Source organism: Sciurus vulgaris (assembly GCF_902686455.1).
Source record: "Sciurus vulgaris genome assembly, chromosome: 12".
Taxonomy (NCBI): Eukaryota; Metazoa; Chordata; class Mammalia; order Rodentia; family Sciuridae; genus Sciurus; species Sciurus vulgaris.
In genome coordinates, this window is record NC_136473.1 from 84,449,881 (window position 1) to 84,477,568 (window position 27,688).

Here is a 27,688-nt window from a genome sequence, read left to right on the forward strand (position 1 = left end):
GAAAACTTTACATAAATATGCCTAAAAATGTATTGGACTAAATGCTAACATACAGAGTATACGATTTCCAAATGTTAATTTAGTTAACTTTCTTGTAGTATCCATACACACACATACTACTTTTATGTACTATAAGTAAAATAGTAAACTATAAGATGTATCAGAGTAGAACAAGGAGGACATCTTGAGGTCATTCTAGAAATATACACGTTGCTAATCTTATACAGAGTGCACATGCAATTTGACTTAAAACAATAGAAAGCTAAGTTAATAGTTTCAATTAAAAGGGTGTTCTTTTTTTTTTTTCAGATACACACATGAAGATTACCAAGAAGTTGTTTGTGCTTAATGATAGATAATACTTTAAAATAAGCATAACACTGTACAAAACATTTTAGCAAAACTGGTTTAAATATTTTTTTCCACAGTGGTAAAATAGAACCCTCCCCCAAACGTTGGTCCAGTGCACTTCCTCAGTCCACTGTCTTCCTATTTCTCCCTCTTATTTCTAGAAACACAGATAACAGCTGGGCCAGGCTTTGCGATGGCCCCATGTACATCTTTTCCTATGAGCTTTGAGTTAAAGCTGGACTCGCAGGACCATTGGCAGAATGTTCTGGTCCCTCGGTGCCACTTGTGGATTCAGCACCTTGCACCTCTTTGTTTCCTTGGTGGGTCTTGTCTGGGACAGCAGATGGATGAACGCAATTAGCACCCTGCTTTGCTTTGTCCACTTCATTATCAAATTCAATTTTATCTTCTTGATTGCTGATTTTCTTTACTTGTCCATTCTGGGCAGGGTAGGTGTTGGCAATAATGTCATATAGAAACTGGTATTGCTCCTAATGAAAGAAAGCAGCAAGAAATTACATGAAGAAAACTGATACCCTTGTTTTTATGTCAGATGAAAATTAGCAACAACTAATCCTTTACTTTTGGAAGCCTGGATGACAGAAAAGTTCTCTGACATGTCCTCATAAAGAAAATTTTGAATGACTTATTTCCTTGCAGTCCTGAAGGATGAGCTGTTTTCAAAATGGACCCTAAAGCACCACCAAACAGGAGTTCACTTCCTTCCTAACACATGCTATTTCAGTTCCATACCTTTGCCCTTGATGTCATTTTGTGTTTATCTCTTTGGCTAATGCATACATAACCTTTAAGAAGGAATCACCTGCTTCAAAAAGTCTACCCTGATCCCCATAGGATAATGCCCTCAATTCATGTTCCTATAATTTCACTATGGTTTTAGTTACTACATTGTTTACTAAGTATCTACCTTTTCCCAACATTAAACAGTGAGTCTCTCAAAAGTAAGAGTACGTAGCAGGCACTCAACACATTTTTAAAATCAATATATGTAAACTCAACATCATACATGATAAAAAGCTTCATATATTTTAGAGAGTAATTAAGTTTATATTGTAGAGAATTATCAATTTCCAGCTGATCATCTATAGTTACTGCAACATAAAGAAGATACATATTTGCTTTTTTTTAAAAAAAAGATAAAACACTTCTTATTCTCCTGTATATACAGCTCTTCATAATGCAACTTCAGGCACTTAGGAAAAGACTAGGAGGAGTCTGTGTCCCCACCCCTTGAACCCAGGCTGGCATTGTGACTTTTTCAGCTGATGCAATACAGAGGAAGACTTGGTATGTTTGTTCCAAGTCTGGGCCTCAGAAGGTTGTCCAGTCACAGGGAAATGGCAGCCAACATTGAGCCTAATGACCATGAAGATCATTTTAGAGTAACCAGACCCCAGAGGACATATCACCTGGTGGCAGACATATGAGAGAGTCTGCTCATCTGAGCCTAAGGAGATCAGTAGAGCAATCCAGCCTATCAATAGGCTTATTGAACTATAATCAATGCTGTTTAAGCTGCTAAATTTTGGGATGGTTTATTACACGTTACTGATGGATAAAGAATTAAAGAAAGGAAATTGAGTAATCCATGATCATGTAAAGAAAACTTTTTTAAATGTTTTTTATGAACTGTCACAACAAATTGCAGGCAAAATCTACTTAGGTCTCTTATTTGTACTGATAAAAATTCCATGTGAATTATAACTTAAAAATAGAAGAGAGAAAAGAAGAAAAGAGAATAGGATGTGAGGAGAGGAAAGGAGACAGGAAATTCAAAATAAAAATGAAAAGGGTGTTGTAAAACAATGGTGAAGTATACTTACAAATGTGGAAACCATTCCTGGCCTAGATTTTCGTAGAGATTTCACTACTTGGAAAACATCAACTACCTCTTCGGTTTCTGCACTTTCCAAGAGATTTAGCAAGGCACAAAATATTCCTGTTTGCTGAGCTCCATCTCTATAAAAGGAAGAAAAGATCAAAATAGAAATTTACTGTATTTTATGGAGAAAGTGATATTAGTATAAAGTAGGGGGAGATAGAAAATAGTTTTTTACTAGATGTTTATTATATTATTCCAATTTCTTAAAAGTCAAATTATTTCTGTTAAATAATTTTTAGAGGGGTGACTGATCATTTACAATTTAGAATTTCAACAATCCTGTATTTTTAAAACAATTGCATTAGGCTTTTAACATATACTTTCTTCTATTTAGTACTTCATGGATTTAAATGTATTTCATTTACACATGAAGTTGTTACAACCAATATAAGAAAGACAGTTTGATAGATGAGGAAACCAAGATTTAAGGACAGAAATTTAAGTCAGGAATTAAACCAAAAGTAGAAAAGACCTGATTTTCTTTCACTCTTCTGCCTCTCAACCACTTTTTACAAATATTTCCACTTCCATATCAGTAGAAAAGTGATAACTGATGGAATTATTCATTAAAACAAAGGAAAACAAATAACCAATCTTACTATGAAAGGTGTAAAACAGGATAATAGATTCAATTTTCCCTTGAGTTATCAGCAGGATGCTGTGTATCATACATGACTAAAGAACAGTTAGCAGGTATTTAAGCATATCCTAAGAGATACATAGAAGCTGAAACTTCCCTTCATTTGCTTTCTTTCCTTCTAAGTCTCATTTTCGAAAATTGAAATAAATGCTGAAAAGTTGTCTATCTCCAAGGGCTTGATTCTAGTATCTGCAATTCTAATAACACTGAGGCTTTTTCAAAAAGTATTTCAATAGGTTTCAATTTCTCATTTTACTTTATGATTTTTTTCATTTCTTATTTATTGTATGTTCATTTTTATGTAAACTTTTTATGTTATGAACCCTTCTCTCAATATCCCTCACTTAAGGTGGCTATTTACCACAGGTGAAATTCTGTAAGGCAGATATTCACCCAGGTGAAATTTGAAAGTCTGCATAAGGGAACTAATAAAATCAAGTATTAGGTTTTTTTTGTTTTTTTTTTTTTTTTTTTTAATTACTAAAATATTTGCCTCTGGGTTCAATTAAGAAAATCAAATGATGGATTTAAAATCAAAATTGCTAAGCATTGAGATACCACTTAATATTTAAATGAAGACATGTTTATTGAAGATGAAGTTTTCATTCCTCTGGCTTCTGAGATACTGAGTAGGGGACTGATGCAGATGAGCACGTATCTACTGTAATCTATCCATCTGTGCACCATTCCTGCCATCATTTGCTCATTCAGCCCTTATGACATTCCAAGCTCAGGTACTGAAGAATCCAAGATGACATGACATTTGGTATTTATTGAGTGAAATTTATTGCCCAGATTTATTAAACTCAAATATAACCATTTCTATTATATTTCTGTAACTATTATGCTGTGGAAACATAACCAAGAGAGTGACCGACTCAATAAGAGATTTTTTTCTGAGTTCATATGTTTTCAAATATGAAGACAAATAGAGAAAAGTGCCAGCAAAGAAGTCAAATGTTATGATTTTTAGAGCACATCCTATCAAATTCCACCCACCTGCAGTGAATTAGGATAGGCACAGTCTTGGTGTACTTATTCCCTTCCGTGGAAGTCTTCTTGGGTAGTTTTTGTTTGAGGATCTGGATCATGGAAATTAAGTCTTTGGGTTCTGCAGGAAGCTCTTCCACACTCCAGTTGGTATACTGGTACTGGTACACAGTTCTAGGATCTTTCCTCTAACATCAGAAGGGAAGGGGACATTAGCTGAAGGGATTCTTGGTCCATATAGTTTACTGTCACATTTTCTTTACAATTGCTTTCATCTAAATAATTTAAATTTTTGCTCTGAACCATTATACAGATGTTTACTTTTCTTACATAAAATAATTTATATCAGTGTTACTACCATACTAATTACATCAAAGATATATACCATCTAAATTGTTTGTTTACCTTGGAATGTCTCAATTCAAATACACGGAGAGTATAAGACGAATATTTGGTTGTATCCTTCATATCAACTTCTAAATCTCCATATGTTTGCTTTTCTTCTCCCCAGTACTGAGCACAGATTTCCTAAATAGGAAAAAGTAGGATTCAATGGCATCTACACAAGTGTTGAGTCTCAATATCTCTCTCTCTTTCTCTCTCTCTCTCCTCTCCTTCATTATGTTCTAATAAATGGAAATTGCTCTGTTCTAAAATTGAAACCTGTACACGAAAAGAAAAAATTCTAAAATTTACTTGAAGATATGTCAAAGACTCATTTAACAAATATGTGGTTTTCTTTGTACAAATAAAGGAAATTAGAGAATAATCAAGGAGGCTAGAAACAGTTATGTCTTTCCTGGTGTTGGTCTTTGAGATTTGTTCCTGCCTTCCATATCCAGATTCATTATCTCTTCAAAATCTGTAGATTGACACCTCCAATAACTCAGGTCCTGTGGTCCCTCCACCAGTCCCAAGGAAGGAACTAGCATCATTTAGAGATTTGTCTCTGCATCTTGATAACCAGTACCGAGTGACTAAATTGAGAGAATATCAAAGTAAAGGGTCATACTGGGGTGTAGGTGATTCTCAAAATGATTTCCTCCCTCTGCAGATTGCTTCACTGCTACAACCCCACATTGCTGACAATGATGCTGTTCCTGCCTGTATTCTCATTCTATTTCTTGACTTGCACAATTAGATAAACGAAAAAATTACTGGAATTTCAAATGGAAATCTGAACCTATGTTTATTTTATAAACCAGAAGAAAGAAAGAAAAAAGAAATTTTTGTGTATGGGACAGAGCACAAGGGGAACAGAAAGAAAGTCATGATTCTTAGTGTATGCCTATGATGGTTTTTATTAAATAAGCATTAACATATGTTAGGTCATTTGGTAAGTGCTAAGGTACATCTTAAGTTCACCTCCAATTGTAGAATTTTATGGCAATAAATACTACATGGGAATGAAGAGGGAAGGATATAGCTAAATTTTCAGGAGTTTTGTTTTGCTAGCATAGGGTCAAGAGAGAAAGAGAGGGCACATTTAGGTATAAGAATAATTAGTAAATTAATACACAGAAATGATAATGTAAGAAGGTTTGCCAAGACTTAGTTTATAAACCTACTTTTCCAGAGTGAAGAGTAAGTAAAACTTAAAAAAAGTGGATGAAAATGAAAAGATACATGGGGGTCTGATCTACGAGGGTCTTGCACATCAGAAATGGAGTTTGATTCTTATCTTTAAGAAAAAGTAGCTGTTGTTTGTTGTGACACTAGAATCTCTGTGTTCTGGAGGTCTCTGAGGAGCAAGACTGGACAGTCAATCATGAGATTGTCAGAAACCAGGTCCAAGATGATGGGGGCCGACATGGGTGAAAGTGGTAAAACAAAACAAACAGACCTGTGTGACAGAAGGACCGAAAAGATGTGGGCACAGTGATCAAGCAAGTATCTCAAGAACGAAGAGTAACATTTTATAACAGAAAGACTTAAAAAATATATTCCCAAAAGTACAAACCTGGTCTCCATGCTTCAACTCCGTCAACATGACAATAACTTTGACTTTTCTTTGGAATATCATCTGCCAAAAGTCGCCAATGGTTTCTTTCAATGGTCCTTGAGCAGCAATCATCATTTCTGGCTTCCAGTAACTCTTCAAAAAAACAAAGGTGGGGATTTGGTTACTACCACTCTCTACAGAGGAAGGACAGTGGATTCTTCACAAAAGCCATTTGGAAAAAATATTTTGATATCAAAGCTGTTACATTAAAATATTGATCCTTAGGTCCAAGAAAGAAATATAATATCGACATATGAAATATTTACTCAGATAACAAAATAGCAAATAATGTTATATCACGATTAACACATACAATATTATCTTGCCAAATAAGATTTTCCTTCCCAAAATACTTTCCAAATCTTTTATTCACTATAATTTTTATTAGGATTATAAAAATAATTCCATAACACTTAAAATTATCTTCATCATGACACTACTTTTTTGATGTCTATTCATTTTTATGATATAGCATAATTAAACTAATGTTCATTGAATACTTAAAGTGTTTTAGGAAATCTGGGAAAAGAAATCCAACTTAGCATACATGTAATAAGTATTTACTGAATGACTAAAATTTTTTTGTTTGAATTCTCAGTTTATTTTTTAAAGTATGTAACAGAGATTCACCTGATAATCCAGTTAATCTAAATGAAAAGTTTTGAACTATGTAAATATAAAAATAAGGATTTGCTTACTTTTTGGTAATAGGAGCAAAGAAGAAACATTTTCAAATACTATTATTTGCTCAAATTTTATTTTTAAAATCAATATGGTAATAGTCATATTTGGCATAAAATATAAACAATAGCATGGCCTTATTCTAAATTAATTCAATAGTTTTTAACATTTTAAAATTGTTTTGAAGTTAAAATATAACACTAAAAGTTGAAACTTTTGTCAATAGGTGTGTAGTTATGATCAAGCTCACTCTTTTTTTTTAAACCAACTCATATCTTTATCAATTAAAACAAATTAGCATGTGTAGAGTTTTTTACATACATGTAAAAGATTTGAGCATTGCTGACATCATAGTATTAGACAACGTTATTAAACAAAGTTATTATGTATTTGTTACACAAATACATATGGAATGTTCATCCTTTGCTCTTGTTCTGGGCACTGGGTTTCACAATAAAATTTAATGCATAAGTAAGCAAATAAAAATAAATGACAAATTCCTGCCAGCAGGCACATTATCCACCAGCAATTCTAGTGGGGAACACACACAAACAAAGAGAACACAAACACATATAAACACACATAGATACACACAAAGTCCCACAAACAGATGTATACACATAGATGCACAGGTACACACAGACCATCACAGAATCTCACTCTTTTATGAAGTTGTGTAATAAATGGCCCTAACAACATGGACGTGATTTTTAAGAGTGTCAGATACTGGGTCTGGGAAATATAAGCACTTACCATAATGAAAGATGCATTGATATATCTGCTTGTTTCTTCTGAGTCACTGTCTTCATCAGAGGATTCCTCTGAATCATGCTCACTCTCTTTGCTCAGTTCCAGTTCATGTTTAAGTGGCACTCTGTTAAAATCATCTATGCAAAATAAATTATCAGTAAGTCTTCTTTAGAAATAATCAGGGCTGGTGATGTAGCTCAGTGGTTGAGCACATGCTTTGTGTGTGCTAATTCCTGGGTTCGATCCCCAGCCCATCAAAAGAGATACAATTAAAAATAAATGATCAAATCTATGCTTGGTTGACTTGTTGAAATTAAAAACTAATTCAGAATTAAATGTGCTAATATAAATGCAATGATATCCTACATATAATTCAGTACTAGTAGATTAAGAAATTATAAAAAATGTCTTTAAAAAAAAAAGGGAAGGCCCAAAAAGTTTACAGGAAGAAACATAGAACATAAATAAATAGATGTCAAAATGCTTGAAATGGTTATGCAATCTTTGATACATATTCTTTAGTTTTACATAAAATATCATCATTTTGCTTGCTATAAATAAAAATAGAGCCTAGAGTTTTGTTTCTCAATCATATTCCATCAACATTAAATTAAGAGTCTTATTTAAATGGGTATCTCAGATTAATTATGACTTAGTCCAAATGTTTTCCTTGCCTCTCAATATTTTAAATTTGTAATAATCTGGTCAAATGATCTGTTTATATTACTATCAACTCAATATTTTAACTATATTCATGAGGACTTCTGCAGAAATTAGGTCAGCCATGCACTGATTTGATTTATTTGGTTGTCTAGTTTATTAGCTTGGCTTATATTTTGTTCATGCTAATTTTAGTGTAAGCAGTTGAATAAAATTACAGTCATACCAGATGTGATCCAATAGATGTGCTTAAATGGTAGAATTCCAGTCTTGAAAACTGTGCACATTTTGATTTATTAAATTTGATGATTGCCAGTTTATAGAGCATTTTCTATCTAATTCCAACCTCCCAGATATTAGGGATAAAGAGAAAAAATCAGAAACAGAACGAATGGATATACTGATTGCTATCTGACAAATACCCTGAAATAAGATTAAGATGAGAGAAAATTAGTAGAGAATACTTGACCTTTCTTCTCCTTGCTTCATAGGTTTCATCTTACAACCCCTTTCTGAAATAACTGGCAGAAAGATAACACTGAATACAGTCTTTCCTCTAGAGACCATTCAAAACATGGGGTTCGAATAATTTGCTGCAACTAAAACTTGAATAACCTATTAACTTCTCTATTGTAAACCAAATATCAAAAATTTGCTCAGAGATAACATGCATGTGGGTCTCACATTAAACAAATCCAAAGAGAGTTTAACTTTAGCTGATACAAAAAGTCATAATAAAAACTACATACATGGAATGACATTAGAATTGCGGTTTTTCTTTTTATTTTCCTCTTGGTTTCCAATGTGCTGTGTCCTCCAGCTCCTATATGAAGGAAGTCTCTGAAAAAAAAAAAAAAAAAAAAAAAAAAAGAACAGAAAACTCCTTTAAAACCTAAATATTAGATTAATTTATTATTGTGATATAAGATGCTTCCCACAGAGAAGCGCTTCATCAATTTTTGTGAAATTTGTATATACTCCCTACAGGTCACAATTTTTAAGTTTACCTGTGAATTTTCCATTTTTCTTGTTTGTGCATTAGGAACAATTGACATGGCGAGTTGGAACCAAAAATATACATTTTTCTAACAGAATAATCTCACTTAAGAGCTGCTGCACAACGAAGTATTATACTTCATTCTGGTATAAATTGAACGTACTGTACTGTTCATTACTACCCATATTGCAAAATCAATGGCAATTATTTTAAATTATGAGAACTAAACTTAGCAGGCATAGCATTCACAGAAGATTTGCTGCTTTAAACACTGATACTCAATGTTTACGCCTCTGAGGCTGCTGTCCCTCTTATGCACAGTAGCTAGTAAGTTAGCAAAATCTATCACTTCTACTGGTAAAGTTCACTTTTACTTTTCTCTCTTCCTACTTAGTGCAGTTCATTTTCTTTTTTTTTTTTTTCACTTGGAAAATATCAACAATTTCATAACTAGCCTCTTTATGTTCAATCTTTCTTGGTCTAGACCTTCTAAAACACAAAATGGCAGATGTCCCTCTTAGGCTCTTTAGCAACTTCCTTCCAATATTTGGAAGCAGTAAAGCTCCTCAGTAGAGCATAAAAAACCTTTAGGGATATGATCTTGACTGTCTCTCCAGCCTAATCCCCTACTAGTTCTCTCCCCACTTCAACCAAACCAAAGTCCTCCATTCCTGGCAGCTGTCAAATTCTAGGATAGCCATGCTGTCCATGAACTCTTGGCAGGATACAGTGGTTTGAATGTATCCCAAGGGTTCATATGTAAAGACTTGATTCCCAGATTGGTGGTATTGGGAACGCCTATGGACATTGAAGAAGTTGGGCCTAGTGGGAGGTCCTTTGGTCATTAGAAATTTGCCCTCAAAAGGGGTCCATGGGATTGTGGGACCATGTTTCCCAAAATCTCTGCTTCTTGACTTGTGATGTGAGTATTTTGCTTCAATACATGATCCTGCATGATGTGCCACTCTTGCCAGAGTCCCAATACTATAAGAACAATCAGTTTTGTATTCGAACCTCCAAATCTGTGAGCTAAGCAAACGTTTTGTTCATGAGTGTCTTGTCTTGGGTATTTTGCTTTAGTGATATGAATCTAAGACACAAACATACATTTTTTTTTCTCTTTCTTCTTTGTTGCTCATAACTTTTCATACTCTGTAACTACCAGTCTAAATGTCAATGCCTTCTGGAGGACTTCCCTGCCTCTTCCCACTAGTCCCTAAATAAATATTGATTGAGTATATAATATTTCAGAATAATAATGCTTAATATTATGAGTAGACTAAACTGAGAAAGCTCCTCATGTGCTATTAAGATTTTCGATACAGACACATGCATGCAAATGTATGTGTGTGTGTATGTGTGTGTATATACACACGCATTAACATGAAACCCTTTTAAACCAACATGGCATCCAGTTTCCAACCCCACTTAGGCCTGTGTGATTGAATGAAAGAGAACATCATCACTAAATACCACAAAATACTGGCCACATGAACACCACCTTGAGCTGCATGTAAAATGAGTTGCTTTGGAAAGCACTACAGAACTTTTGCTCTGTAAGAGAACACCCAATAGCCACTGCCCTCTAGTAGCCAATGCTTGGGATTATAAGTGGAAACAATGGCTCACTTTCTTATAAGACCCAAAGGATTTTTCCATCTTCAATTCTGGCTTATCTCAGTTGCCACCAAAAGTCTAAGCCTCTCCTTGCATCCACATACCTCAGAATTTTATTCCTAGATGGTTTCCTGTATTCTCAGATAAAACCCAGTCTCTAATGTCAACCAAGGCGTTCCTCTGGATCTTTAGTGTCCATGGTCTATCATTAGCAAACCCCCATCCCTGGAAATCCACTTCCCCTTCCCATTTCATTTACCTCAAAAGTTTGAGGAAAGTCATGGGTTCTCTTTGCTACTGCTATTACCGCAAACCATTTTTCCATATTTTGCCCCCAAAAAACCAATAACTTTGATTTTCCTTCCTTATACTACACTATCTTTTATCCACTGCCCTTCACATGGTGGGGTGAGGCACTGATTTCTGGATCACTCCTCCTCTCAGTCTTAGAGTTAGACTTGGCTAAGAGGGTGCTCTTCCTCTCAGGTTCATCCTCGCCCTTGGTTACTTCAACATTGACAAAGATGATCTATCTAACTCTCGCGTTGATCCATCTGTTTTTTCACCACACACGACCTTTCCCTCTATTCCTCAGCCATTCACTTTCACCATTATACCTGTGTAGGTCTTATTCCAAACATTACAACCTCTCTAAAATCATGATTTCAAGCATCCCTGGTCTTAAAAACTATTGGTATTCTTCCAAGAGATTAATTCTAATCCTTTTGACCTAGTAACTTGCAAATCTATCAAAACCTTCAACATATTGCCATTACTAGTTTTTCTTATGTTCTTCATGTGGCCATTCACTCTTTATTATCAACCACTATAATCATACAACTCCCTTGCCTCTCAAATTTCATATATCACATTTCAAAATCTAGATGGGCTGAACCCAGCTATCCACATACACAGGGTCTATCCCAAGAGTTCTGTGTTGCTGTAGAAAACAACACAACTAGCTCATCATCTTTAAATTATGCCCATATTTTTCAAACAATCAAACAATAAATTCCTGCAAACCTATGACCTTTGCCTAGAAAGACTGCATTCTTACTTTGAGGTAATGACTTTATTATACTTTTCCCCTATTTTAATCACTATGATATTTTTTGCCCTACTCACTCCTGTACCCCTAATTCTACTGATGACCCTGACTCACAATTTCTCGAGAAATTGAGAGCAATTGGGATTGAAGTAATTTAGTGCCAATTACCTTGATCTGGTCATTACACATAGTATATGTGTATTGAAGTATCACCATGTCCCCCATAAATATGTATAATTATGTTTCAAAAATATATTTAAAAAGAAAGGAAAGGCAATGAGATTTTCCATTACCAGATTTCCCACACTTTGCATCCACCTCATTTTCTACCTTCCTGTCTAGTGAAATGGAATAATTTCACTGCCTCCAACATCAGGGCTATAGGCACTACCTATGCTCTGGATGATAGTCTCCCATGCCTTCTCCTAAGTTCACTTACAAATCACTTGCACCTAGAATTTTACTTGACACAGAGTCACAGCTCTATCATACCTGCTCAGTGGAAAAAATGCCCTAATTACTGACTATACATATCTATTTTTATCTTAAATATATCAGGATCTCCCAACAGCATGTGCATATGCAGTTTACTAGGGTTAGTGTATTGCTTATGGTAAATTTATAAGCTAAAATAGCAACACAACAACAACAAACACTCCTCTCTTTAAGTCTACTCTGTGCTTGCTAATTCTTCCAGGAAAGTGCAGGTTTTCTGTAGGACCCAGTTGCTTGGTGGTTATTATAAGCTCCACCTCCTCCCCCTACCTTAGTGCCACTTTGATCCTAAACATTAAATGTTTCTGCATCTGATTAAAAACACCTTCCTGGCCTTGTGAAACTCTCCAAATTGACTAGTTTGGTATTTTATAGGAAAAACTCTGTAAACTGGAAATCATCCGTGGAAGAGAAAAGTTAAAAAACATTTTTTGACAACTAAGCAATTCGAAGATAACTGTGTCAACACTCTGAAATCGTAGCAAAATATATCCTCAGTTAACTGCCAGAATAATTGCCTAATAAATAGGTTAGGACACACTTATCCTTTCCTTTCTGTCTATCAGCTCTAGCCATTTCAACTTCCTAAGCAGTCACAAACCCCCCTAATTATTTCCTTTTACAAAACAAAACCAGATGCAGTTTTTAAAGGCAGGATGCTACATCAACTAGAGCAGACCAATTTTGTAGCTATATACTATTATTTTGACACTTCATGTTATACCAGTTTAATGAGTGAGGGTGGGAAGTATTAGGGATTGAATCACACTTCTGGGTTTAAACTAGTCTTCTACATAATAGGTATGTAGATCAAGGTATTTATTTTAATTTCTCTATGTTGGTTTCCTCATCTGTGCTCCATTACTTAGGGTGAGGATCAGAAGCAAGAACTACCTGAAGTGCATAGCAAACACCTAGAAAATAGAAAGCAATACAATTTACTACTGTTATTTATTACTGTTATCCCTATTATTACCTGGAATTCAGCCTCAAGAGGAGATGGCTCACTGGGTGGATCTCTTTTCTTCATGTTATATAGACATGGATGTAATTCAGACAAGTTCACTTCTGTTTCTCCAAACTGATTGTATTCCACTAAGGCCTGATGGATCAAGATGTACTGTGCCTACAGAACCAAATAAAAATAAAAATAACTAGGTAATGCAGTGTCCTGTGTGTCACATTTAAATAAAATATGCATTCACATCATTTCGTTCATATTGGGACAACTGTGGTAAATTAATTGATAGGTATAACATGTAAATGTTCTGGAGTTAGCTCTCACCACTCTCTGGAATATGAGCAAATTTCATTTCAGACTACTTTTCCAGAAAAAAAAAATTGTTTACCAAATAGAGTATCCATTATATAGCTGTATATCTCTTATCTTATTCCTGAACATTTAAAAATAGTCTATTACTCTCTTCAGTGACTATTACTGAGTTAATAAGTGAAATTAATAATACATAAAACTGTAATAACATTCACAGGATATCAAAAAAAGGCAAGTTGATGTTCCACAGAATATATCATTAAAATTTTCTAGAATTTCTTAAAATAAAGAAAATTATTTAAGATCAAATATGCCAAACACAAATTTGGCAACTCCAAACTTGTTTATCATATTTGAATTCAGTACTTTCAAAAGAATTTCATATTTCTGATTTAAAGAGAAACATATTTTTCTTTAAATAGCACCACCCATTCCCTGAGTTTGCTTATATCTTTCTCCTTTGTTTCATTTATTGCACAAAAAAAAAAAATTTAATTTCTTCTTTTCTGGTTAACAATCTATTTTTGTGCTAAGTCTTCATTGATATTTATGAACATAAAGACATTGCATGTTTTTTCTGATTTTAAGATCACAAAAATCATGTTCTGTATGTTTCATTTGGTGACTTCATTCACTGTTTCCATCTAAGCATTCATTCACATAGGCAGATACAGACCTAGATCCTTTCAACTGCAGTATGATATTTGCTATTCAAAGTCCACTGTCCACCCTGCTTCCCCTATCCCCTGCTGATATCCAATTGGAGTGTTTCCACTGTTGTGCTCTTCTACCAATGCTGAATGCAAGGAACAGTCCTACACCTGTTTTTAGTTATGCACATTTGCAATTGCTTCACTTTGATATACACAATACAGACATGTGCGATTGCTTGGTCAAGTACAGACATTTTTCAGTAACAACTACCACTTACAATCACTGAATGCATAGCATATGCCACAAACTTGTCTAAGTGCTTCACTTCTATTTCCTTTTTTTTTTTTTTTTATAAACCCGCACAGTAAGTATTTACCTTTATTTTCATTTTATGGATGACTTAAGTGAAGCATAGAAACATTTAACACTTGTCCAGAGGTGCATAGGATTAAAAATTAGACAGGAATTGAACTTGGGAAATCTAGTTTGAAAACACAGGTTCTTAACCACTATACAGTCTCCTTGGTTTTAATTTTATGAGATGCTGCCAATCTGTTCTTAGTGCTTTTATTTCTTTCCTGGTCTGATATGTATAAATAGTATTTCATTATTTTTAAAAAATACAAAAATTTTATGGTCATTTTTCTTCTACAGAACTTTCAAGGACTAATGAAAATGCTTTTGACTACAGTCCGTGATTGCTACTTTTTCATTTTCAAAAAACTAAAAGAAAACTACTTCCACCCACTATTTGAAGGTTTGATAAATTTAGATTTCTTTTAATACAATTACTATCACCCTAAAAGAATTTAAGTTCAAAAACAAAAGTAAGCATAATTATTAAATGTTAGGATGTACCTCCACTTGAACCATGAGGCATCTCTGTCGCCTAAGCTTGACAACATAACCGTAGACATCCACCTTGCCCTCTGCTTCCAGCCCTTCTAACATGGCATCAATTCCAATGTAGGTGCCTGTGCGCCCGACACCAGCACTGTCAAAATCAGCACAAACAAGTGGAGACAAGATCATGATGAGGAAATGCATGGAAAACCATCAAGCATGAAGCAGAGGTAAGAACTTAAGTTTCTCTTGAAAAAGCTCTATTCAGGGCCCTTGCTCCTGGGTTCACAAATCACAATATCACTTCATACACTCTGAATTTATATAATTATAAGTTGGCAATTTACCAAAAAAAAAAAAAAAAAAAAAATTCAAAAAAGAATATAAATTACACAAAGCAGATTTTTTTCCCCAAAACGGAATTGCCGAAGGAGAGGACATCCTTAACTAAGGACTTGAACAGACCCATAGACCCAGGGTGCCATAGGAGTTTCTATTTACCTGCAGTGCACCACGATGGGGCCACTGAAGAAGTTGCTGAAAGCATTCACTCTCCTTCTCAGTTTGAGGAGCAGGTGGGGGTCTTCAGGCACCCCATGGTCTGGCCAACTGGTAAACTGAATGTGTGTCACCTCTCGTCCCGTGGCTTTCTCTCTTTTCTAGTCAAGAGGTAAAATTTTCTTTTAAGGTAACTTTGTTTTCATAGTAAACCATATATCATAAATAAGTGGGAGGAAGAACCCACGGTAAAAACTCCTCATGCAAATGGAAACTGCTCCAGAGTCTTTTACTCAGGCATTCTGTTCCGTAAGCTTTTTTCAACTACAATTGCATTTCCCTTTCCAATGAATAACTAGCAGTCGAAAGATCATGCAGGAAGTTCATGCACTACCCAGTAAGCAGGAACTTACCAGTGAAGTAAGGTAATGTAAATAGAGCTGAAACTCCTAGGAACTTTCATGCTACAAAGCCAAGAGAGCAAAAATAAACACATCAAAAAATGTGGGTGGGGAGTGGCTTGGAGTCAGGCTGGGGGTTTGGGAGAATGTGTGAAAAAAAAAATCTAGTAAAGGTCACTCTCACAGCTGTTTAAAACTCTTCTGCTTGGTAGACCAGCAAACAGGACTATTTCTCACATGTAGAAAGTCTGACTGTATTCCTTAAGCCCTCACAAGTAGAATCATCAACTTGAAAACAAAAATAAAGACAAAGAAAAATGATGTTATTTTAATTTTCCAATAGGAAATATCTGAGTTGATTAAGAATAGTAACCCCAGACTATCTCTATAGCAAGATAGGTATCAATGTCTACATAAATGCTATCAACATTCATATAAATGCCTATATCTATGGATTGGGGGCCTTTGTAGCTTTGTCAATCATGTATTTAGCCATGAGTCACTGGTAGAATTGTTTTATAACCCTCCAGTGCAAAGCAGTCAGTAATGCAAAAGGAACCAAGAGGGCCTTGGGAGAAATACACAGTAAGTTTGCTTCTTCCTGTAAAAAAAAAAAATGTATTTGGACTGTATAGAAATAAAATATAGATTACTGAAAGACCTTCGACAAATGGAATTCAGAGAAAATTTCAATCCCTCTTGTAAAGACCTGCACTTTTTAAACAGCACTATTAAAGCACATTCTATTAATCATAAACTTCATCCATTTGAAGTGTTTTTATTACATGCACAAATTGATACATCACCAGTATCTAATTATAGGACATTTTTGTCAGCACAAAATGAAAGACTACACCCTGTAGCTGCCACTCCCCACTCCAATCCCCTCAGCTGGAGACAACTACTAACCTACTTTCTGTTTTTATCTGCTTGCCTATCTGGAATTTTTATACAAATACAATCATATAATATTTGTGTTGACCTCCATTTTAACTATTTCCAAGATCTTGGTGGCCTCTTTATTTTCTGAACTAAACATTTATCTCTACTACATATTTAGAATTTATACTTCATGTACTGCTTTCTAATTGTGTAGTTTGTCTAAATGGTCTTTGCATAATGGTAACACTCCATTCAGAATTATTTGTTAATTAATTTAATAATATAATCACTTTTTGACACATTTAATGGACCCTTCTTTTTCTAAAATGCTTCAAGGGGTCCAGCCTAATAGGTACTTTTGATTTGACATAGGCAAACCTAAAATTTGACCTATCAACTTGTTTCTTATTCTAACCTAACCTTTTCTCCTAGAGATCATTAAAAAATTATTTTCCCAGATATATTTTATTTTCTCACATTTACTATCTCATAATTACGTTTTTATAAAAATATCAAAACAAAAATCATGTACTAAAACATACTCACATTTGTAATGCTCAGTTTCTGAATGATATAATCTGGACATCTTTTGTGCTCATATATCTTTACAATAACATCTCCAAAAGCCCGCATGCCTTCTTCCATTGACGGCCAATATTCTGCACACTTGTTCTATATTTTAAAAAATCATTAGTGAGTCCAGTTTTTCATCTAAACAAAATATTACTACACACTCTTAAAAAACCAAAACCCAAAAATTATTCATCCGAAATTCTCACAATATTTACATATTCTTTGTTAAGCACATATACACCTAAAATTGCGGTATTTGAAATGCACTGTTTCCCATCCATGTGTTCAGGAGGACTTCCTTCATACCACCCAGCAGAAGGATGATGCTCCCAGGCTTAGCCGCCTTTAAACAGAAGGCATCCTCAGTGGTCAGCAAAAAAGAGGTGATTCCTTGTAGTCAATTTCAGGTGGGGGGATCAAGAGGCTTTTACTCTTCCTAATGTCACATTATGTGATTTAACATTTGTATGCTCAAAGTTGTATTCACTAGTACTTGTGAAGTTAACACTTTCCAAGGTACTGAATAATGTTGGGAAGCAAATTAAAAAAAAAAAAAAAAAAAAAAAAAAAAAAAAAAAACCCAAACTTGGAACAAAAACAAAGTCCAGTAGTTAAACTGAAGCATCTAAATGTCATGCATTTAGGAATATATTTCATATGTATAAATTTTATTTTTCTGCATGCATGAGAATGCAAATCAAATGTTAGCACAACTAAAATAGAGAGATTTCTATTTCAGTCAGCAAGCATATAAATGTGGCTTTTTGAAATGCAACTCAGCACTTTCTTTTTCTGATCCCAACCACTATCCTGTGAAACTTCTAGGTTCTTACCCTGTTTCCTTCTTCACACCGAGTGACCATGACAATAACAGTGGCTTTTTGTTCCCAGATCATCCTCCAGAAATCATCCACAGTTTCATCCCTAGGACCTAGGAGATTTAAAAAAAAAAAAAATACAAGTGAAGAGATATTTTTTTAAAGTCCTATAAAATAATTTTCCAAACATAATATAGGACTATCAAATAATTACCTTGTGCAGCAATATATTTCCTGGGTTCTTTGAAACCCTGTTCAAGAACACACAAAAATATGTCATTTACTAAATACTCCATTATTCATTAACATGCAAAATTCCTTTTTCTTTTTTTTTTTCTTGGTTTCAGGGATTGAATCCAAGGGCATGTAACCACTGAATCACATTCCCAGACCTTTTTATTTTTTATTTTGAGACAGGGCCTCACCAAATTGTGGAGGCTGGCTTTGAACCTGTGATCCTCCTGCCTCAGCTTTCCAACTTGCTGAGATTACAGGAGTTTGCTACCATGCCCTGCTAATGCGCAACTGAATTAGAAGCAATTGCTTTAGATTTGCTATTTGTTGGTTACAGATTTCCCAAGGCATATTCAAATTATTAAGGGAAATTGTATTAATTTGTGATCAGTCACTTAACTGTGCCAAACGGATTAGTTAGCATTTGCAAATGATATTCATGACTTTCATGTATTTTGCTATACACTGCAAGCAATTTTTAAAAGTTGACTTCATTTTCACTTAGGATAGTACAACAATTTATAGGTGTGTGTCTTTTATTCTTACAGTTTAAATTCTGAGAACCTTTATAGGCTTCTCACCAACCATGTAGTTACTTTCCATTTCTTTGTCTAAATCCCTCTGGAATTGCCCTCTACACTTCCACCTCTTAACTATGGTTGGAATATACTGCTGAGTCCCTGGAGTCCTTTTTTGCAATTCCAGATAAGTGATGCAATCACTTTCATTTCATTACCTAAAATGTCTGCTTTCTCTGCTCCTGTTACTAAGACAAAGAAGGCGCTCAGAAGCAGATGAAACATGCTACTTTCTTTCAAAATTATCTCAGACTCTTTAAATTTACCTTTATCTCATTTACCTCAATGAGAAAAGCTCCATAGAAAGAGATGAAGTTTGCTACTGAATGAAATTTTGTACAAGATCTACAAGAATTCATGTCAATTTTAGTAGCTTCTCATGGCACAGTATTAGTCATGTTCATTTGTCCCCAAGCACTTATTAAATGGCTAAAATATGTCAAACACCAATCTCAAAGCTGAAGATGAATGCATTCCAGGAGCTCCTAGCTGTGTTGTGGAAACCTAAGTACAACCTGATACCACAGCAGCTATATATATGTATTTGAACAGAAAGTTCAAGTTCTTTTGTTTTGTTTTGTTTTTCCTAGAGACCATCAAAGTCCTTGTAAGTCTTAGCAGGTCTGCTCTCAAGTTCTTTACTTTGAAGAACAAGTTATTATGTGTAAAAAAAGACAGTATATGCTAACATAAAATTGATTAGTGTTAACTGTAATGGTCTGTGGCACTCATCTGACAGAAACAGCTCAAACAGAAGTGAAAAACATGACCTCAAACTCATAATTATTATTTGGCCTATGACTTAACATTTGCAAAAAGTGTTAGGTGCTGTTAAAAATAAGCTTTTGAAAGATTATGTTAAAAAGACATAGAATAAGAGATTTCATTGTGGATATCATGAGAACAGGTTAAGGGAAGAACTATTTGTTGATTAAGGTAGACTTCCGGGGACAATAGCAAACAAGGATATGAAAACTGTAATATATCAAACAAAGTGGAGGGGAAACTAAGTTTAGAGTGTTTGCAGGGGTGGAATCCCAGATCTACTAGCAAAATAGAGAACACCTTTCAGAGTTGTGAGATTTAATTGAATTAATACACATAAAGCACTAAAAATGATAACTGATGAATAGAAAGTGTGTATCAATCATGTTATAATCATAATAGTCATCATAATCACCAATGTCAGTAATTTGGTCTAGAAAAATCATTAGATATATCATATGTAACTTGATCAGTGATAGGGGCTTGGAGGTTGAAAATGAATGATGTGTTTAGAAAATATTTCCAAGTTATTCTGCAATTATACATAATTATAGAATAGTGGATGGGATTGTGTCCCTCCAAAACTCATGTCTTCCAGAACTGCAGAATGTACCCTTGTTTGGAAATATATCTTTGTGGATATAGGACTTAAAAAGATGTCATGCTGTACAAGGTTGTGTTCTAAGTTTAATGACCAGAGTTCTTAAAAAGGAAAGAAGGAGGACATTCAGACAATGACTAGAGACACAGGGAAGAAGGCCACGGGTGGAGGCAGAGTTTGGAGTGATGCAGCTATACACCAAGGAATGCCAAGGATTGCCAGCAGCCACCAGAAGCTAGGAACAGGCAAGGAAGGATCTTCCAGAGATTTCAGAGGTAGTATGGTTCTGTGGACAACTTGATTTCAGATTTCTGAACTCCAGAACTGTGAGAGAAAAAGTTTCTATTGTTTTCAGGCACCTAATTTATTGTACAGACTAATGCACTGCTTAAATAAGTAAGTAAAATTTCAAATTTAAGTCTTTACTAAAAATTTACTTATCCAAGTGGGCCAATGGCAATAGCAATATAAACAAGAAGGAACAACTCAATTTCAATTGTTTTTCTTTTAAAAAAAATCTGGGGAATTACCTTATAAATCAGCATACAAGGCAGCATGAAATATACCTAGTAAGCTATTGTATTGCCAAGTTTTCTGATAGTACATTGTTTTGGCAAGGCTACTTGGAAGTAAGCAGGTTCATACATTGCTGCTGGATTATAAGTTGTAAAAAACCCCTGAGGGCCATTTAGAAATATTTTTTTAATTACAAATGTTTATGTTTTAGACATTTGTTTCGGAAATGTATCCTACAGATACATTGAAACCCACTGTGGAAAATAAGAGTTCGTATGATTCATTATACTATTGTTAGTAGTAGTAGAAATTAAGAGACCACATTTAATGCCTGTTAATTAGGAAATGATTAAAGAAACCTTAGTGCAGTTATACTGCAAAATCTATAAGAACATCAAAAGATAAAAGTTCTCATGGTCCAGGGTTAGCAAACTATGTGTTGTAGGCTGAATTCAACATGTCTTAATTTTGTAACAAAAGTTATTTTGTAACTTAGGCACATTATGTATTATCTATGGAAGCATGGTCACTCATGGCAGAGTCTAGGATTTGGGACAAAGATGGTACGCTCCACAGAGTCAAAAATATTTCTTATCTGGCCCCTCACAGGAAAAGTTGCTGACCCCGTTCTTTATAGTTATATCATATAAATCCCATATAGATACAGATATATAGATAACTATGTAGTCAGCAGGATAGAGAACAGTGAGATTTTTGTGTTTACATTTTCATATAAAGGGGTGATAACATATGCTGGTGTTTTAATTATGTATAAAGAAACTCTGGACAGATAAATAAAAAGCCAACATAGAAGTTATTTCTTCTGGTGGTTGGAGACATTGGACAAATGGTAGATTGGGTGAGAAGGGATTTTTTCAGTTTGTGATGTTTTTATAGTGTTTAAAATTGTTTTACTCATGTGAAGCATTAATTTATGATTATATAAAAAATGAAATATTAAAATATCAAAATATTTTGAATAAATTTACCATGTACAGAGGATGAGAGTCAATCAAGAGTGTTGCTGCTACCATGTGGTGTATGCAACAGACGCACAGCAGTCTACAGTCAGGCTAACTGGAGCGGAATCTCAGATAAAACCTTTACTAATATGTGAATAAGGACAAGATAACTAACCTGAGCCTCTCAGGTATCATCTACACAGTTAGCATAGTGCAGAGGTGGAGTTCTTATGACAAATATATGCTAGTTCATTAAACCTACTATCCAGCACAAAATTAGCATCATAGAGTATTAATTTGCAGTATAATTTGTTTTACAAAGAAGAAAATCTTATATTACATAAAAAACCAACAGGAAAATAATCAAGAACTATTCTTGTAAATACTAGTGATTTTGTTGTTCTTATCAGTGACCGGGCTTACTTCAAAATATTTCTAATAAATTTTATAAAACTTTACAAATACATAGAAGGATTTGAACAGGATGCTTAGACACAAGAAAAATTCAAACTGTCAATGATAATATGAAAAGAATACAAAATAATTTCATATTCTTACTCACATCAATATAACTGGCATTTATATAGTTTGACCCTGCATCTCCATTTATTTCAGAGAGTTCAACACGGTTATAATCATCTGTTTAAAGAAAAGAAAAGAAACAAGTGAAATAATGAGTAATCAAGCAGCTTAAATACATAGAAATTCAATTCTCAAAGAGGACTCACAAGGAAGGATGTCAACATAACGATTTTTATTTTGGTTGAAAGACTTTCGAGCATCTTTGATAGAAAACTTGCTGAACACCCGTGGAATGCTCTGAAAGACACAAATATTCTTTGGGTTAGAGCGGATTCAGGAAAAGTATTTTCCCCCTCACCAGTTATTGTATTGAGTTAATGTGACATCCTGTCAATTATTTTCTTTATACTGATAAGCATGTCAGATATGATTATTGAGATGAACATTATTAGGAATTATGCAAAACTTTAAAAATTAATGATGGATTACTCTCAGAACAAATTTCATGTGTAAGACAAAATTTAGAATTAGTTGAAGTGCTACTCTGAAATTCATTTTAAAAACAAATGCTTGAATAAATAGCTACAGTACAAGTATGAAATCAGTCAAATATATTTTGTGACATGACTTCATATTTGTAATAATGAAATAAAGGATTATACCAAAATATAGACTTGATTCATATTATAATCTTGTCAATGTTTCATAAATAACTACTAATAATATCTGCCTTGATCATATTGGAGTAGTATGTGGGATAAAATATTAAGACAAATGGTTAGACAAATACATTTAAAATTTTCTTATTCTATCAAAGAAAACTCATACCTGAAATTCAGCTAGAAAAAGCCGTCCTTCATCAGCAATTTTTCTCTTGTAAGTTTCCAACAAATTATCTGCATTAATTGGTTCAACATTCATCAACTGTTTTTCCTCATCTATAAACATATTAAAGATTCACGTCTAGTGTTATGTCTGTCTTTAAAATGTGCATACAAATTATCAAAAATTTACATCTAAGACTTAATTCTTATTGTCTTTCCTTCTCACAAATATGCTGCCTGGAAAATCTCACTCACATATAAACATTCACCTATAAATCAATGTCTTTTAAATCTTATGTTTCAGTCTTCTTTAGGGCTTTATATTGTTCCCTCTACTAGAGAGCTTTTCCTTATTTTTTATTCCAACAGAAAAAATCCCAAACCAAATGTCACCATTGTTAGGACGTCCATATGATCCATGTAATTACATGTATTTTAAAGCAATTAACATAGTTATAATTATTTTTGTTTTACTTTCATTTTAACTTATTATAAAATCTTGTAATTGTGCAAATGGAAACAAGAGATTTTGATTAATACCCTTCTACCCCCCTATCCAGTTTAATTTTATTGTCTATTTACACTAGACTATGAAACAAGTTATATTCCTTTATTGTGCCTCTAGATCATGAAACACAGTTATGTAATATGTTTGTGAAAAATCTTACTGTAGGGTAAAAACACAAATTTATAATCAAGAGTAATAGTTGTATATGGACCTTGAAAAACAATAATTTTAGCAGAATAAGATATTCAAGCTATTATACATGTAAAAATTGTTTCCACTCCTTTTCCATTCATGTCCTGTTGGAATATTTCTTTTAGTTCTCATGCTAATTTTCTCCATTTAAAGATGAAGAAAAGTTGTCCATGAGAGTGTTACATTATTCTTATGATCCATAGAAACTTTCTATCCATCACAGTTATCAAAAAGGCCATGTACTTCTTTGTGTTACTGGGGATCCCTAGTATTCAATTACTCCGAACTGAGGGCTACCTTCAGGGGTTTAGGAAGTTTGGGTGTCTAAGTTCAGGCACATTGCATGGTACAATCACTATCAATTTTGAGATCAATTTTCTTTCTAATCTGCCTTGACTCCTTAAAATAAATTTTCCTCTTCTGCTCAGGTGCTGTTGCTACTGTGCTCTTCAAACTAATTCTCAGGACAGACTACACTGTTAATTCATTTATTCATTAGCATGAATTGAATTCCATACACTCATCCAGGTCCTGGGATACAGCAATGAAAGAGAAAGAAAAACCTCCCTGTCTTTCCCAAGCTTACATTCTAGTTAGGGGAAGATAATCAACAAACAGATGAATAAATAACACATTCCACCAAGGTATTCATATATATTCAAAAGAAAACAAAGTTAACAATGAGGGACCTCCAGAGAACCAGCCCTAAGGCTTCTGCTCAGAGCCTTGCTATCTGCTCTGGCAAGAGGGAAGCCCTTCAAATGTAACACAAGAGAGAGGGATTCTAAGGTCTGCCTGTCTTGAGCAAGAGAAAAGAAATAGCTCTTGATCATAAGCACAGTTTCAGCCTCTTTGATTTCATTCCTTTTATCAGGATCATGCTTTTTTTAATTAAGGAAGTAATATAAAATTTGACAAAAAAGGAATTTGTTTTCCTCTCCTAAGTCAAATTGTTCTTCTGTGTCTTGTCCCTAACTGTGCCTTTGGTAGGAGCAGCCACCACCCCCTACCAAGGACCTGAGGACACTTACCCCTTGTCTCTGTGACTTGCCTTCTGCTCTTCCCTCCCTGGTTCCTCATTTGTCCATCTAGTGCTTCCCAGGATCTTAGCAGACCAGATCCTACCCTCCCCACAAGCAGGTTTCTGTATTCTTTGTGTATACCTGACACATTCAGGGACATAGCATTTATCAACTTATTGTCTTATTTGTCAATATCGCTGTATTCCTATATTAGATTCTGAATCCTTTAAGAGCCCAATCCTGTGGAATTCTCAGTGCCTTGTACAACATTTGGCATACCCTGGAAGCCTCATAGATGCTTGCTTATTGCACGATTTAATTAAAGTTTCATCATTTTATCAACAGAAGTCCAGGTTAAATTAAAAATACCTAGTTCTTATTTAAAAAATAAATGGACTTGAATGCAAGGGAAAGAGTATTCATCAGTGAAAACTAAGCATACTTACCTCTCTCAACAAGTTCCTGTGCTTCATCAAAATTGCTGTGAAAATAAGAAATATGAATGTCTCTGTTCTTAAGAAACACTGAATTCAGTTGGCATTAACTTTCATTGAGTAAATTTCATTTAATGAATTCATGGAGGGAAGAAAGACGGAAAAGAGAGGGATGGAGAGGAGGGGAGGAAGGAAGTGGGGAGATGGGAGGGGAAGAGGAGGGAAAAGAGGAAAAGAGAGGTGAGAAAGTAATCGGGAGAGGGATAAAGAAAAAATGACGGACCATAAAACAACCAAGAAGCATCTGCCAGGCTCTGATATGCGACCAAAAGAGTTGATTTTAATGCTCCTGGTTTTCATAAAATATAACTTTTTCAGGCCAAAGAAATAAGTACATGTCCCAAACTATTTCCCTCATTTCTCATGCCTTTGCCAATCTTAGATCCCTCTGATCCACTTTGATCTAAAAGAACAGACACACATTCTTTCTACGGGCTATAAGTAAAACAAATCCATAACATTATTTGCAAATGTAGAAAATATGAATACTTAATGTAAACCAATAACACCATAACAATGACTCCAATCCAATGTCAGTCAGGATCTGAACTCCATGCTGTCTTCTTTCCTTCATGTATTTATTTAACTGGGTCGATTACTGCCTTATGAACATGAGCTTGCATGGCTATTACTCCCACTCTTATTTTTAATTCATATGTCATTTCTTACCTGGATCTTTTCCTTTGCAGATCATAGATTTTATAAAGGACAACAAGCAGGGCGATTGATGTCACAATAATCAGAAATGCCAGAAATGCAATCAGTGCCTTAGAATTATCTAGAAATAAGAAATAACACAAGGAGAGGTTAATGCCTCAAATATTTTGTCTGATGCTCTGAATAATAATCTTCAAAAAATGTATATTTTGATATTTTTCATTATTGTAAAGTTTTAAAAAGCTAATAATTTTCAAATAAGACTACATACAATAAATATATTCCTGATTTTGTGACTTTTGATTATATTATTCAGAGCCCATAAAAGCATACATATTAAAAGAAAACAGATTTCATTAGACAATGTCTTTTATAAATTACAATGTATTTTATAAATACTTTCATTCAGATTTAGTTCTTTTTCAGTCAGTCTATCTTAAAGGGATTAAAGAGGTAATCTATTATAATTTTTTTTTTCTTTTTGCAGAAATGGGTAGCCTCCCAAAGGGATCAGACAGGGTTCTGACCCACAAAAATAAACCCTCCAATGTGCTCACTGAGGGATAAAATCAATTAAACAAGAGGCCAAAAGTGTTTCATTTGACAGTAAGGAAGACTTGCCATGACTTAAATTTTCATGAAGGTTTAATATACACAGTGAACAAGCAGCAAAATGATGCAGAGACTTTAGTATTTCAGCCTCAGAGCCAGACTGGTCAAGTTCCAGTCTCAGCTCTACTAATTACCAGCTGGGAAATTGACCAGAATCCTACTATCTTCAAACCTCTGTTCTTTAATTCCAAAATGAGTTCAGGTATGATGATTCAGAGTGGAGTGCCTGAAACCTAGTAAGTAATAATTATCCACTATTCACAAAAAGATATTTTTGATTCTTATCATCTGTAAACACAGTTCTAGACACCTAAGATATCTCACAACACAGAATATAAAAATCAACAACGACAAAAAAAAAAAAAAAATCGGTAGCCCAGCTACATGCTAATAGTAGATTTTCTGAAATAAAAATTAAGAGAGCAATACCACTTAAAAGAGCTACAGGTGGGACATGGTGGCATACACCATGTATGCTGTAATTCCAGCTACTCAGGAGCCTGAGGCAAGGACAATAGCAAGTTTGAAACCAGCCTGGGCAACAAAGGAAGAGCCCATCTCAAATACATAAATAAATAAACGTAAAAAATAAACTGTAAAAGGAAATACCTAGAAATAAATACTTCCAATGATATCTACAATGAAAGTTATTAAACATTGATGAAAGAAATTGCAAAGGATAAAAAAAATAGAAAAACATCCCTTGTTTTGTATTAGAACAATGGACACTGTTAAATGTCCATACTACCAAAAGCAACAAACAGATTTAATGAAGTTCCTATTCAAATACCAATGACATTCTTCACAGAACTGGAAAAAAATAATTCTAAATTTCTATGGAATCATAAAAGTCCCCAAATAGACAAAGTCACCTTAAGCAAAAAGAACAAAGCTGGAGGCATGACCTTCTCTGACTTTAGAATAAACTACAAAGCTATAATAGTCTACATATAGTCCAGGCATAAATGCAGACATCTAGACCAAAATAGACAGCCTCAATATAAAGCCATACCCAGCTGCTTTTTGACAAAGGTGCTTAGTACTTACAACACACATTGGATAAAGGTCAATCTTTTCAATAAACAGTGCTGAGAAAATTGGATATCCACATGCAGAAGAATGAAA

General features: G+C 34.2%; 1 protein-coding gene across 9 annotated transcripts in view; it reads right to left on the minus strand.

Annotated features, from left to right (window-relative positions):
- Window positions 1–291: 291 nt before the first annotated feature.
- The window catches only part of PTPRC (protein tyrosine phosphatase receptor type C), a 109,246-nt gene continuing 81,849 nt past the window's right edge, over window positions 292–27,688 (minus strand). For all 9 annotated transcript variants that reach the window (XM_079108162.1, XM_079108163.1, XM_079108157.1 and 6 more), the window contains 18 exons: window positions 25,964–26,072; window positions 25,247–25,281; window positions 23,083–23,192; window positions 22,461–22,551; window positions 22,295–22,371; window positions 18,291–18,327; window positions 18,092–18,189; window positions 17,232–17,357; window positions 15,406–15,563; window positions 14,920–15,055; window positions 13,111–13,260; window positions 8,727–8,817; window positions 7,321–7,454; window positions 5,845–5,979; window positions 4,290–4,412; window positions 3,894–4,072; window positions 2,196–2,331; window positions 292–842 (listed from right to left, as the gene is read on the minus strand). In XM_079108162.1, coding sequence (XP_078964288.1) covers window positions 567–842; window positions 2,196–2,331; window positions 3,894–4,072; window positions 4,290–4,412; window positions 5,845–5,979; window positions 7,321–7,454; window positions 8,727–8,817; window positions 13,111–13,260; window positions 14,920–15,055; window positions 15,406–15,563; window positions 17,232–17,357; window positions 18,092–18,189; window positions 18,291–18,327; window positions 22,295–22,371; window positions 22,461–22,551; window positions 23,083–23,192; window positions 25,247–25,281; window positions 25,964–26,072 — 2,201 coding nt within the window. In that variant the 3' untranslated portion in view covers window positions 292–566. The remainder of the gene's footprint in view (window positions 843–2,195; window positions 2,332–3,893; window positions 4,073–4,289; window positions 4,413–5,844; window positions 5,980–7,320; window positions 7,455–8,726; window positions 8,818–13,110; window positions 13,261–14,919; window positions 15,056–15,405; window positions 15,564–17,231; window positions 17,358–18,091; window positions 18,190–18,290; window positions 18,328–22,294; window positions 22,372–22,460; window positions 22,552–23,082; window positions 23,193–25,246; window positions 25,282–25,963; window positions 26,073–27,688) is intronic.